Below are 15,259 nucleotides of genomic sequence, written 5' to 3' on the forward strand. Positions count from 1 at the left end.
TTGATTTACATCGGACAAACAGACCAAGCACTATGGCTCATAATACAATTACACCTTACCTGTTTGGACTATATTTTTATATTTCATTTTTACTTGCTGCCAGGAACGTTTGGGGCCTGTTGGGTTGCACCTGTGCTCACATCACATCACAAAATAAAATGTATGAAATAAAAAATAAAATAAAATACAATAACGTGTTAAATGGGTGGAAATCCCTAGATCAATGTTTAAATTAACACTCACGCATTGACTCTGTCGGCTATGTTTTGCCATGCATGCTCCCTTTGTTTTGCAGCTGAGGCTGTGTTACTTTTTTTCCGCGGAATTTGCATGTTATCGGCATATGCTGCCATCAGAATTTCGGCCTCAAGCGCTGTAAAATACATTGACCGCGCCTTCTTTCCCTCCGTCTCCATGGTGACTCGCTTAATCTGTGCTCCACTAATCAGGGCTTTATGTATCCTCGTGCGCGCGTTTAACTTGGGGTTAAAGCAACTCCGCGTTGATTGAATTAAGTGTTATCAGCCTTTCTGAAACCGAATATTCCGAGTTGGACAGTTCGGGGTTACTCAACCCTGAGTATCGTTTTTCACTCTGAGTTTTCTAAACCGGCTTCCTGAAATAGGGCCCAGGGGTCAGAGTGGAGCCCTAGTAAATCCAAATTCAGAGAAATTCTAAACTTTTCCGTCCAAGCGTTGAGATCCCAGTGAAGCCACAGCTGCTCTGTGTTTTCCTGATGATAAACCGACAGTTTATCTTGATCTCAGCCAGAGGAACCTGGTTGTGGCAGATCAGATGGCACAACTCTCCTACAGAATCCGTCACGGACAAAACAAAATTTTTCCATGATGGTTGTGGATCACCATAACACAACGTGACATAATCATAAATCAGAATATTTGATCTTTATTATGAGGTTTGTTTTTTGGTTTCACATCACTGTGGGCAGGATTTCTTTTGTAACTCTAAAATACAGCCTTAGTAAAGTAAATAACATGCTTTTGTTGTTGTTGTCGTCAGCTGAGAAAAAACTTTCCGTTTGAACAAGAGTTTGATCTAAACCGCTGTCAGTGCTCTTCTCGTCACTTCATCGGGTCAACAAACCCGGACCGAATTACACACGAGGCCTCCACATCACAACACTGAGCTTTATCAAAACACAGGGGACAAATCACTAAATCAAACCTGTTGGTTGTTCACACGATTGTACAATTGTCTGCTCCTCTGATGTCTTGTTTATGTTTACAGTAGATTTAAAAAGCCTTTGAAGTAAAAGACCGTTTGACTCGTCCAAGACATGTGAAACCTCCTTATCTCACATTTTGCATATTTTTGTCATCTTAGTACCTGACTCAGACTTGTTGATGTCTGCCTGTTTGATGAAGCGGGTCACTTTCTTGAACAGGCTGGGACTTGATCCTGAGGAAACAGGGCAGCGATGCCTCTTACAGCGTTTACATACAGCAGCGGCGATGTTGCATGCAGATTCTGAACGGCGAATAAATCTGTTTCGGACTCATAAATGCACGGCGACTGCTGAAGAATGATGGTGATGGATCAGTGTGATTACTGGAAGACGGGATGAAATGGGAAGAGGAGGAAAAGAAAGAAAAGGAGCCGTCTGTCACCTTCTTTACCCGCTTATCTGTTATCCTGTTTCATTGTTTCTCTTCAGTTTCCTTTCTCTGTATTTTTGGGCCACTCAGCTGTTTTTTGTTTTTTCTGTTCACCTGCTGTCATCACCTGTCAAGAGCTCCCTCTTTTCTCACTGTTGCTTTCTGTGCACTCGTCCCCCTCCCTCTGTCTTTGGTTCTCTTGCCCTCTTGGGCCTGACACTGTGCCACGCTGGAGGAAGGTCTGTGTCTGGATGCCAGCTGGCTGGGAAACTGAGAGATTTAAAAAAAGAAAAGAAAAAAAGACTAGATTAGAGAGAAGAGGTTAAATGACAGAAAACAGAAGATTGCCTATTAGAATGCACGGAAGAAGGAGAAAGATGCATCGGAGACACAGAATAAATGAAAAGTGGAGCGAAATAGAGCTGTCGGTGTTTCCCTTGCTGACTGGCTGTCCTTTTTGCGGACCTGTCTACGAGGTTTGGGATCAACGTGACAGCCAGTTTGGCAGCAGCGAGGTCTGGCATTCTGCTAATGATGTTTTGCAATCAGGTTTTGTAATAATGACAGCCGTGTGTGTTTTGTGTGTGGGTGAGTCAGAGGGGTGTAGCGATGCCGTGAAAGGCGCACCCTACCATCCACAGTAGACTCTGGCACACATGTTACCATGGAGATGAGGCACAGCACAGATTACCACTTTATGGCACCCGCCTAACTGCAGTGTCACTTGCCTCTCAGGTCAAAGACCGCTTATTTTTCCAGGCTGTGAGAGGGCACGTGGCGTCACCTTGACCCTTAAACAAGGACAAACAGGGTTCATGAAACAGTATTGTATTGTATAGTATTGTATTGATGAATCCCATTTGAACAGCTTTTGACTGCATGGAGGTGAACAAGGAAAAAAGGGAACACTGAAATGCAATCTTGAAGCTGTTGGCCCCTGATGCCACGTAGCTTTTGAAAATCGATTGACAGTCGTAAACAATGACAAGTGGACTTAAGAGGAAGTATTGTCCCAGATATCTGCTGGCTACAAAGGAAGCCCTGAAATATTGGCTCTGTCTACAGAGGCTAAAGCATCAGAGGGTTGCCGATGGGATCCTAGATTGAGTTTAGTTCAGCTTGGCACATTTCCTATAAACGTGGATGTTGTGGCTGTAGCTGCTGTAGTCATTTTGGACTCCCAGGATGCAGAAATCTGGGAAAACCTGCAGAAAGTATTTCAGGACAAGCTATTTGGAAACATTTTAAAAGCTTCTTGATCAAACATAATTTGTTAAAGGTTTTGCATCCTCTGATTTCTGTCTGGAGTGCGACACAGTTTACATGCACGAGAACGTAGACGACTGTCAGTGCTGTCGCAGGGGAGAGCCTGCGCCGTGCTGTATCTGTGAAAATATGCATGACTGCATTGTTGTTTTTGAACGTTACTTTTGGCTTATTTATTAACCTTTTCCTTTTTTTTTTTTTGCTCCTTCTAAGCTGTCATTGTAATTTCACATCAAAGTAGGTCAAAGAAAACTTTTCATCATATGCTGTTTTGGTGCTGGTGGCAGATGCGATGCATGCCGTAAGTTCTTTGTCTTACCGCATAGAGAGGTCATAATCTTTACTCTGTTTCATGCCCCTAAATATCAACTAGGAGAAAAAATGTTGACACGAGAGCCACAAGTGTAATTGTTGTAGTTGCACAGCTGGAATCTGTTAGTCGTGTGTGGACATATCTATTTTTCAAACCTGGCCTTAACAGGCTCTCTGCAGCAGAAGTTTTCTTCCACAGTTGGTTGTGGAGCGTCTGAAGTTTAGTACAGGTCAGTACACCCTCTTTCCGAGTAGATATTTACCCTTCTCTACCTTTTGCCTCTAAGTGGCCTCTTCTCCAATCCCTGTACTTCAATTCAAATGAGCAAAGTTGGGAACAAAAGTAAAAATAACTTCAACTTTGGAAAAGAAAATATCCCAACATCACCAACAACAACTTGAACTGTTGATGCCAAGCAGCATGGATACATGCTTTCATGTTGTTTATGCCAAATTCTGTCCCCTAACATCTGAATATCACAGCAGAACTGGAGACTCGTCAGATCAGGCAACATTTTTTTAAAATCTTCTGTTGTGGAATCCGATATCCTCTTTTTAGCTGTTCTGACCTGACAGGAGTGGCACCCAGTGTCTTCTGCTGCTGTAGCCCACCTTTCTTCTTGGTTTGACCTTCAGCAGGTGGTCTCGACCATGTCTATATCCCTAAATGCACTGAGGTGCCATGCCACGAGCAGCTTAACAAGTGTACCTAATTAAGTGGCTATCTATACGAACTTGTCTTTTTGTATTAAGCAGTATTCGGCATGCACCTTGCTCAGTTCTGCTGACGCATGCTCGTGAGTCATTCATGCTGGGAGTTCCAAGAGAGTTTGGACAGCCGCAGTCTTTTCTCTTTTTTTGTTCAAGTACACTTAGTCTGCTTTGCCTGAAATCTATTTCCAGACATTTCAAGTTTACTGTAAACAACAATTACAGCACGACAGTGGTTGTTTTCTCCTTTTGTAGTGTCCTTTTGATGTGTGCGCAGAGATGAGTAGGGAGAAACAACTGCCGAACGCCTTCTAGCTGAAGGAGCACGGTGCTTCCAGCCGGTTTCACTTAGAAAGGCTCTTGTTTACTTGAAGTCATCTATTCAGACATGTGCATGAAAACTGAGAGCCAGGTGTGGTTTGCAGCTGAATCCTCACTGGGATAGACTAAAATGCAAAATGGCCGTGACAACAAAATTAAATTTGAATGTTTTATTGCTCCGCCACATCAGGACAGCGGTTTACCACATAGTAAAACTACCAAAATGAGCTCATATCTACGTATTACACTGTTAAACAATTAAAATATGCTCAGTGTTTTTTCTCTTTTGGCTCACAGAATTTTTTTGTTCACCGCACAGATGCCTTGCTGTATTCATAGATATGCAGAAGACGAGGACGCTCATTGCATTACGGAGACGACATAGTTAGTGTCTGGACCTCAGGGATAATGTGCATACCCTTAGATTTTATCAGACTCATCTTAGTCCCAAGTACAAATTTCCATTAGGCCGAGAATCCTGAATTTTTAGTTTGAATTTGTTTAACAAATGAACCATTAAAATAGTCTAAGCTTTGAGACGAGCCCCCACAGCTGGCCGTGACGGCCCACGCTGTTTGTGATGGCCGAGTTAGGGCCGAGTCTCTGAAATACCCCAGAGAGAGGACAAGAACTGGTTTCTCATGTTACTGCAAGGGTTTCACTGGGTGTTCTGCTCACTATCCATTAGCTTTTTTTTGCCTGGAGCTCTAACATCGTCACACAAACAGCAGTAAAAGTGGATCAATTTGTTCCCATTTGTTCTATTGAAGTGAACTCTTCCCCAGTTTCCCCTGGTTACTGACCCAGCCAGCTAGAGCCACCTGCAAACCCTTATACAGAGTGAATGAGAGTGAGAGCGAGGGAGGGAGGGAGGTTGGAAGGGGGTTGGAGTGGGAATGAGAGAGAGAGACAGAGACAGGCCATCTGAGAGAGAAATGGGCACCTGCAGAGAAGAAGACTGAAAAATGCAGCGAAGGAGAGGGGGGGGGCTGACGAGGAAAGGGATTTAAAAAGGGGGAAAAAAAGGAAGTGAGATAGGAGCGGGAGTCAGACTGGGAGTAAAGGCAGGGTGACAGAGGTACAGGTTCTACCAGATCATTCCTCTGCTACACCACACTGCAGTTAAATGAATGGAGGAGGTCGTTATGCCCCAGAGCCAGCCAGTGAGTTGGCACTGACACAATGGTAGTGATACATGGGGAAGTTTTAGAGGCAATAATACGGGCGATATTGGCTTTGTTTGGATAGGGCCTCGCATTCATGGCACAATTGATGCGGATAACTGCAGGCTGTTATCAGTGAGTGATTTTTAGCAGACACAATAAAGGATGGCATTATTCTCAACGACTTCAGAAAAAGTGTTACATAGGCCGTTATCTGCCTCTGGTAATCCAGGAAGGGAGAGGATAAACATGTATTTTTAATAAAAAAATAAAATAAAATAAAATCCCAGTAAAGAAATCCAACATCAACTGTAGCAACAGCAGTGGAAAGTTTAAAAAATTTTCATGAAATAGGTTGTGGAAGAGTTAAACACGCACAATATACAGCGCAGTTTGTGAAATGGTCTCGACCTACTCTGTCAAGTCTTGTTTCTGGACATGAAAACATGAAAACCCAAATCTTTTGTCTCTGAGCCCCATTTTTCATCTGAATGATCATAAATCTTTGTGTCCATGTACATGAAATGAATATTTTCCATTTTTAATAGGCAGCTGGAGGCGTTCATGGTGCACTTGGTCATTTTACCGCTCACAAGACCCAAGTTAAAGCTGTAACACCTCACAGATTTTTAAACATTGTAGGGTCTATGCTTACTTATAGACTATACTTTCATATTATTTACTTGGTTAAGTTTAGCTGTTTAAGAACAATTTGATTTTGGTTAGGAATTAAAGTACCATCACTTTTTATTAGTATTATTATTAGTATTATTATTATTCTTTTAAATTGCAATGGTGACGCATCTCCGTTTTGTCTGGGCTAGATTCATGCCGGAGACACAAAATACACTCCCTGTTGAAATGCATTACTCACAAATTTGCACTTACTGTTCCAAAAAAATGTCAGTTCTTATCCGTGTACACAAACAAATGATTAATTTTTCATGGATTCATGTTTTTCTTGAAGACCAGGCTTTTTTTGTTGCTCCTTAAGAATAGAAGTAAATGATATAAATGACTATGGATGGATGGGTGCCATCAGTCTTGAAATTATGATGCCAGTGTTGGCATTTCCACCTCTAGACCTTTTAAGCTGAGCCTTCTTCCTTGGGATGTAAAGAATTTGTATACAAATGTCTGCGATCTCATGTTGACATATAGCACCCCCACAGCCAGCACGCTGCCACCCACTGAGCTCTTATTGTGTTAATAATGCAGGCATAGATATGACACACAGATACTGAAAGTAAGGCATATGATTTATGTTACAGACCCTGCGTAATGCTGCAGGGACGCTACTATGTTAGCAAAGCTGTGGTGAAATACACGCTTCATCTGAGCAGCTTTTTTCGTAACCAGTTTTTAAATTAAGGGCAAGTTTTTGTGTCGGCGTGAGCAGCACAGTGTAATTGGAAGATGGTGTAAGGATGTGCTCATGGTGTTTGTGCTGTTTGATGGAAGCTGTAATATTTAAAGCTCACCTCAGGTAACCTTTTAAAACTGGGGATGCACTGGGATAACAGAGTTTACCTCTTTTCACAATCTAGTCATGATCAAGGGATCTACAAGGTTGCAGCTGCCTTGACGTTGTTGGTCAAAGTTGGCTTAAATAATTTTTTGCTTTCAGAAATATTTTTGAATCATCGTAGCCTTCATAAAGAGGAAAAAAAAGAGCCCCTTTGTCAATAGAATATGTGAAATTGGCAAACACCAGTCTACAAAGATGCCTCATCTAGAGTAATCTCCAAAGATGTAGTATGGTTTGTGCTTCAGCTGAGCCTTTCTCATTCACAACACTAAGCTTTTAGGTAGCAAACAATACTAAATCCCAGGAGGTGGCAGGTTCAGTGTCTTGCTCAAAGGCGCTTCAGTAGGGTGTACACTTGCTGGCATGCAGAAGCATTTTAAAATTCCAGCTCTGTGGTTGTTGACCTTGTTCATTAAAGCCACTTTAAACTCTTTTAGATTCCTCTGAACGTGTGTTTCTTGCCCCGCGACATCTGAGACAAACTTCAGCAAAAAATGAATTTATTGTTTTTGGGGTTTTTTGTCGTTTCTTGAAGCGTTTGCGTCGCCCCTGATGGCGGTGAAGGAGGATTTACGGGTATACACGGGGCAGATATCCATGCAATTTGCCAAGTTACGAACAAGAGCAGTTAAGAGTTACACTGCTGATCAAAGATTGTGGTTGATGGTATGCTAATGTATGCAAATTGTAATGATACACCAGTGGTTTTGCGCAGACACACTCACGCACAATTCTTGATGACAGTGTTGTTTTGAGGCTAATGGTCTGTGTAAACGGTTGCTTTGAAGCTGATGGTCCTGATAGAAGTTGGAGTGAAATGAGCTGAGACCTTGGCAGACGGGAGAAGCATCATGCTAAAGTAAAATTTCTCACTGGGTTTTTTAAAAAATTGTTTCGTTTCTACACTTTATCTTTCTCTCTGCGCTGGTTTGCCATTTCCTTTTCCTTTCCCATCTTTTTTTTCTTCCTTATAGGAGGTCATTTATTGAATTACATCATTTGCACTTTATTCCTTTCCCTCCCTCACAATTTCTAAAGAGGTACATACTCAAGTTATTAAATCAGTTATTTATAAACTCAATTATCCTCCCTTCACTTGCTGTCGTTTGGTCTCTCTTGCTATTTGTTTTCCCTTCCCTTCCAGCTCTCTCTCTTTCTTTTTTTATATTATTGACTCTCCCGGGACTCGTTCTCTTCAGCTCTTTATCGCCTCTCCTCTTGTCTTATCTTGTCTTGTTGCCTCGCTCTCAAACTCTCCGGAGAGAGCCTGGCAGATTGTTTCAGTGCATGAGACCAGATAATCACTCTGCAGTCATTATGTCAGCTATTCTCTTCTTCTCTCTCTCTCTACTCCTCCTCTTCCTCCTGTCTGCTGGAGCTCTATTGATGTGGAGAAACGCTTTGTCTTTTACAGTCGGACATAGCTCAATAAAACCTCAGATTTCTGGGACTATCGGGGCTGAGCGGCAAAACAAAAACACTTGCGGTGTGAAAATTATTCTGTCTATACAGCTAGAAACAGAAGCTGGTGTGTAGGACATCTCAGAAGAATTACACACTTTTGTAAACTCTGTATAAAGAAGAACTACCTTGACATTTCGTGCCAATGTGCACCGTTCCCCCGTCCCCATAAACTGTTGCACAATCATGTTTGGGTGCAAACTCGGTGCCGGAGAATCCCTGGATCATTTATCACACAAATGTTTACGTCTCAGAAAGAACTGCTCTGTGTTGTGCCAGTCGCATACCTGCTAATATTTCAGATTCTGTGTTAACATCGCTGGGTCCGCGTAAACTTCTGATCGGGCCTTCTCAGACAGATGAAGTCTTCTAGACTAAACACAAGGTTTGCAGGTTTTTAAGAGGAGCTGACTGGGGCGGCGCGAGTGGGTCCAGCCGTCTCGTTCGGATCCAGGCAGCACGGATTTTGACATTGGAAAATTCCGCCTCAAAGTCTGAACGAGGCTCCTGCCAAGGAATGCCTCTGCGCCTCGAAGCGAGCCCATAACATTTGAGAGATTGATGTTACCTGTGAGGCCTTACAGCCTTTAGTGCGTATGTGTGCATCAAATGTCTTAACATTTTTATTTTTTTTTTAATTTTCCGTAAAGGAGAAGCGAACTGATGAGCCCACAGTAACACTGACATGGTTAAAATATCTCTTTAAAAATAAATCATGACTTTGCGAGTCTTCCACATCTATAGTTTGCTTTTTTTTTTTTTTTTTTTTTTTGGGCTTGTAGTGGCTTGTTTTACTTCAGCAGTCTTCATTTGTTCACCTTTTACCACGTTTAAAAGAGGAGACAGCACATAAAACCTTATTACGCTTATTTATAGGCAGTCCATTGGGATAAAAACGACTTTAAGGCTGAGCACCAAAAGAAAAACACCCCCTTAAGACTCAGTAGATTTGTTTCTGTCTTGCTCGGTTGCGTACAACAGTATAATGTAGTTTAGTCTCTGTAGGTGGTTTCTTTGTTTTCCCTCTGCGTGTTCATCACATAAGGCAAATAAGAGCAAACATAGACAATGTCTTTGCACTTTTTCTTTTTTAAATCCTCCTAAAATGTTGCCTCACCTTCAGTATTCAGTTCATTGGAACTTCACCTGTATACTGGTTGTGTCATCTCCGAAGTGATTCTGCTCCCCTGTTATTATTGTAAGCCTCCTCAGTTTCTTCTATCGCCTGTCTCTGTTTGTGTGTTTCAGGTGGAGTGGATACAGCAGCAGGTGGTGAAAAGGAGGATCAAGAGGGATTTCAAACAGGCCCCGCTCCTTTCGCTGTCAAGCCCCGCCCACAGCAGCCCAGCCCAAAACAACATATTCTATAATGACGCCAAGTGGAACAGTATGTGGTATATTGTAAGTCCAGTGTATACTTATTCCAGGCTTCCTCTCTGTTTACACCAGACAGAAGAATATAACAAGGGCCCATGAACTCAGTGTATGCAGCATCTAGTCTGCTCGGAGGATTGCATGCTGTTCTTTGCCCACATTTATCCAGTTTGTGGGTCAAAGGTCAGGTTAGGCCACGGCATTGTCCTGATTACTGCAGTTGAGCTGAGGGATTTGTGTGTGCGTGTGTCTTTGTTTGTGTCTTATAAGAATGAAGAGTTGATATAGGATTTTTTTCCCCTATAGAGAAATGCTTATGCATCCCCACAAAGATGTTTCAGAAAAATGAGCAGAGTTATAATGGGTATTTCTTTTAATTTTTTAAAAAGGGATTGCTTTTGCAAAAATATAATGGGGCTTTGATGACAACTATTAGGGAACGATTGCTCTCAAATAAACATTGTACATTTTGGCTTCTGCTTCACCATTCCAACCTGTGCCTTGAAAATCCCGGCATTAATGAGGAAATTTAGCTTTTATCTGAACTCTAATTGGAACAAGGAAATTGAGGTTCTTTGTTTATTTGTAAGCATTTGTCACAGGAATGCCCACACAGAGGCGTGTACGTGTCTCTGTGTTTTTTTTGCTGGCTTATCACTCCTGTTTGCATACACCTTGAGATCATTGCTCCTTAGTTATATGTTTGTGTGTGCGGTCGAGTGTTCCCAGCTCAGTCAATTGTTAACTCAGTGTAGATAACTGCCGATACTTTGACCCGAGGTTTTATATATTTTTCAGACTTTCAGAACTTCATGTGTGTTTTGAACCTGGAATGGAAAACAAGCTTCCTCTGGTCAATCCCATCAAAGTGACCTTACACAGCCTGATAGTTCTGTCCAGTTGTATAGTTTGTATTTAATCTAAGTGCAGTGCAATATTACACCATTAATTGTTTGAAATAACTAGAATTTTATTGAGCTGTGTGAGAGGCATAGCAAAGTGCTTCTAATCGATGAATAAAGTGTGTGAAGGAGCAATTTAGGGTTAAACATTACACATCTAAATGTCACTTTAACCTTTAGAAAATAAACTATAGCTCGTGACACACGCCTCTGAATAAGATTTGCTGTGAACAATATTGAAATGCCAGGGTTACACTCGGCGACAGTGACCATGTAGCTGTTTTCAATGAAGACGGTGCGGGAGACGGGACTAAAAAAATCCCGCCCGTGCTAGATGAAACGATATCTGACGCCTGCCTCCTGATTTGTCGCGCTCCAGTGGAAGCAGAGTGTGAGAAAGCAGAGGCACATCTGCTCATGTTATCGATCTGCCGCTGTCAGTTTGGGAGAGATTGGTGAATATTTGTGAACTAGGTGGTGTTGTCTTTATTTGCAGACGGCACGCAGCTTTCGGTGGTGTAGCTCTGATTGCGTTCTACAATCCACAGATGATGCACGTTAGCTTAATTGGTGATTTTAAATTGGCTGCAGGTGTAGATGTGAGTTATTGTCTGTCTCTGTGTTAGCCCTTTAATGGGCTGGGGACCTGTGCTCCCGTTTAGCCCCGTGTCGTGCCTGCAGTCTTGAACTGGATAAAGGTTTAAGAAATTGGTTGGATAGATGTCTTTGGTTGCTGGAATTCCAAATTATCTGCCAGTCACACATCGTGATCCAGGATAATAGTTTAGGATTGGCAATCGAAGTCCCTCAAGATTTAAAGTGTAAAGTGTCTTTGTTAAATTAGAGACTTAATGTAGGACAATAACTGTGTTATTGTGGGGAAAAACTGACACGTTTTCTCTCTCTCTCTCTCTCTATCTATCTATCTATCCATCTATCTATCTATCCATCTATCCATCTATCCATCCATCCATCCATCCATCCATCCATACTGAACAAAAATATAAACGCAACACTTTTGTTTTTGCTCCCATTCCCCATGGGATGGACGTAGAGACCTAAAATTCATTCCAGATACACAATATAACCATCCCTCCCAAACAGTGGTCACAAATCAGTCCAAATGTGTGGTAGTGGGCACATCTGCTATATTGAGATAATCCATCCCACCTCACAGGTGTGCCACATCAGGATGCTGATCTGACATCATGAGTAGTGCACAGGTGTACCTCAGACTGCCCACAACAAAAGGCCACCCAGGAATGTGCAGTTTTTTGCGCTATTGGGGGTCTGGGGACCCAGAACCGGTCAGTATCTGGTGTGACCACCATTTGCCTCATGCAGTGCAACACATCGTCGCATGGAGTCTATCAGATTGTCAATTGTGGCCTGTGGAATGTTGGTCCACTCCACTTCAATGGCTGTGCGAGGTTGTTGGATATTCGTGGGAACTGGTACACGCTGTCGTATACGCCGGTCAAGCACATCCCGAACATGCTCAATGGGTGACATGTCCGGTGAGTATGCTGGCCATGCAAGAACTGGGACATTCTCAGCTGCCATCTGCCCTGAACAATGTGAACCATGATTCATCCGTGAAGCGCACACCTCCCCAACGTGCCAGACGCCATCGAATGTGAGCATTTGCCCACACAAGTCTGTTACGGCGACGAGCTGGAGTCAGGTCAAGACCCCGATGAGGACGACGGGCATGCAGTTGAGCGTCCCTGAGACGGTTTCTGACAGTTTGTGCAGAAATTGTTTGGTTGTGCAAACCAATTGTTCCAGCAGCTGTCTGGGTGGCTGGTCTCAGACGATCTTGGAGGTGAACCTGCTGGATGTGGAGGTCCTGGGCTGGTGTGGTTACACGAGGTCTGCGGTTGTGAGGCCGGTTGGATGTGCTGCCATATTCTCTGAAACGCCTGTGGAGACGGCTTATGGTTGAGAAATGAACATTCAATGCACGGGCGACAGATCTGGTTGACATTCCTGCTGTCAGCATGCCAGTTGCACGCTCCCTCATTGCTTGTGGCATCTGTGGCATTTTGCTGTGAGACAAAACTGCACATTCCTGGGTGGCCTTTTGTTGTGGGCAGTCTGAGGTACACCTGTGCACTACTCATGATGTCAGATCAGCATCCTGATGTGGCACACCTGTGAGGTGGGATGGATTATCTCAATATAGCAGATGTGCCCACTACCACACATTTGGACTGATTTGTGACCACTGTTTGGGAGGGATGGTTATATTGTGTATCTGGAATGAATTTTAGGTCTCTACGTCCATCCCATGGGGAATGGGAGCAAAAACAAAAGTGTTGCGTTTATATTTTTGTTCAGTATGGATGGATGGATGGATGGATAGATGGATAGATGGATAGATAGATAGATAGATAGATAGATAGATAGATATCTCTATCTATAGATAGAGATATCTATCTATAGATAGATAGATATCTCTATCTATAGATAGATAGATATCTCTATCTATAGATAGAGAGATATCTATCTATAGATAGATAGATATCTCTATCTATAGATAGATAGATATCTCTATCTATAGATAGATAGATAGATATCTCTATCTATAGATAGATAGATAGATATCTCTATCTATAGATAGATAGATAGATATCTCTATCTATAGATAGATAGATAGATATCTCTATCTATAGATAGATAGATAGATATCTCTATCTATAGATAGATAGATAGATATCTCTATCTATAGATAGATAGATAGATATCTCTATCTATAGATAGATAGATAGATATCTCTATCTATAGATAGATAGATAGATATCTCTATCTATAGATAGATAGAGAGATAGATATCTCTATCTATAGATAGATAGAGAGATAGATATCTCTATCTATAGATAGATAGAGAGATAGATATCTCTATCTATAGATAGATAGAGAGATAGATATCTCTATCTATAGATAGATAGAGAGATAGATATCTCTCTATCTATAGATAGATAGATAGTAGGGGTGCAACGATACACAAAATTCACGGTTCGGTTCGATACTTTGGTGTCACGGTTCGATATTTTTTTCGATACAAAAAAAATGTTCATGCCTTTTTAATTTGTCATTTATTAAAATTATAAATATATATTTTAACTCAAAAGTACAGTTTTTAAATTTAACCCTAACCCTTGTGCGTGTTTTTTATTTTGACAGCGAATGCGCACCTGTGGACCACTTATGTGCAGCCCTGGTTATTTAGCTCGTCATATTGCAGCCACAGAAATTCTTTTGTCCATGAAACCATAAAGCTGCACTTTCTTTTTGCCTTATAGTCTGATTTGTCATAACTTCTCCGTTTTTTGGTAAGCTTTTCTTTGGCTGTCACTTCTTCACCCTGACCTGTCTTATTTGGCTCAGCAGAACTAAAATATATATCGTGCTGCTTTTATACATGCACTCACATAAGCTCAGCGATTCTCTGCGCGATCAACCTCTCACATGTTTAAGCTGCGGGAGATTTCACTTGTCATGTTTGCATAGTAAGCTAACGATTAATAAGACGATGTCAGAGGAATTGGTGCACAAATTATCATCACTCACAGATCAGTGCTGTCGCTCTCTATACACAGTTCGCACGATTGCAAAGTGAAAGCAAAAAAACAAGCGCAAATTCAAACGCGACTTCAATATGTCACATATTGACAGTGGCTCACCGATGCCAATGACATAATTACCCAGCTACATTTCTGAAAGAATGCAAAAGCATTGACATATATTTTTCCTTCCTACAATAGCCCGACGGGCAGGGCAGAGATAGATTTTGGTAGCCCGACTGAAAAAATCGCTAGCCCCAGGACGTCGGGCTAGCGATATTGCGAGCCCTGTATCTGATTGAGGAATCACTCATCTTTGGAAAAGAGAGTTTATTACAGAGAAATGTCTCTTTCCAAAATAAAAGCTATACTATCCGCTTCTTCTGGGCTATATTCTCAGCAGCATAAGGAGAATCATGTGCTAACAGCTGTCTAAATGACTCTGCTAAAGTTAGTAGCATGCTTGTTGTTTTTGTCTTTGCACTAGGATGATGTCGGCGTAAATGTGCAGTCATATTCGTTGTGTTCCCACTAGTGCTTTCAGGTTAATCTCGTTGAAATGACCTTAACGCCACAACACGGCAAATCTCCGTTAACGAGCTACCGCCGATCGCCCCGTGCATGGGGCTAGACGGCCAACACGTTAACGAGCTAACTGCGCTAACACACTAGTTCCCACCCATGTAATTGAGCATTGCATGGCACATCCAACATACTGTTTTACTTTAGTTCATGACTCGCTTACCTTCAGGGTCATACGTCACATGAAAACCAAAATAATTCCAAACGCCAGATCTGAATGTTGTAAGGAGAGCTTAACTTCTGTCTTGCTAGCTTGCCCTGCGCTCTTCCTTCTGACTATGCTGTCTGTGTTGAGCGCTCAGTGGATCTGCGCTCGACAGTGCAGCCTAGGCGGAGTAGTCGAACGCAGATTCACTGAGCGCTCAACACAGACAGCATCGTCAGAAGAAAAGTTGATAAAATAAATTACAAATGTTGTATTGTTCGATACATATGCGTACCGAACCGAAAGCACTGT

General features: G+C 42.1%; 1 protein-coding gene across 3 annotated transcripts in view; it reads left to right on the forward strand.

The window, feature by feature from the left end:
• The window catches only part of pcsk5b (proprotein convertase subtilisin/kexin type 5b), an 87,772-nt gene that overhangs the window by 6,931 nt on the left and 65,582 nt on the right, over positions 1–15,259 (forward strand). For all 3 annotated transcript variants that reach the window (XM_085367344.1, XM_085367343.1, XM_085367345.1), the window contains exon 3: positions 9,627–9,779. In XM_085367344.1, coding sequence (XP_085223470.1) covers positions 9,627–9,779 — 153 coding nt within the window. The remainder of the gene's footprint in view (positions 1–9,626; positions 9,780–15,259) is intronic.

Source organism: Diplotaxodon limnothrissa, linkage group LG12 (assembly GCF_057381915.1).
Source record: "Diplotaxodon limnothrissa isolate DT_005_m linkage group LG12, D_limnothrissa_male_GT1.1, whole genome shotgun sequence".
Taxonomy (NCBI): Eukaryota; Metazoa; Chordata; class Actinopteri; order Cichliformes; family Cichlidae; genus Diplotaxodon; species Diplotaxodon limnothrissa.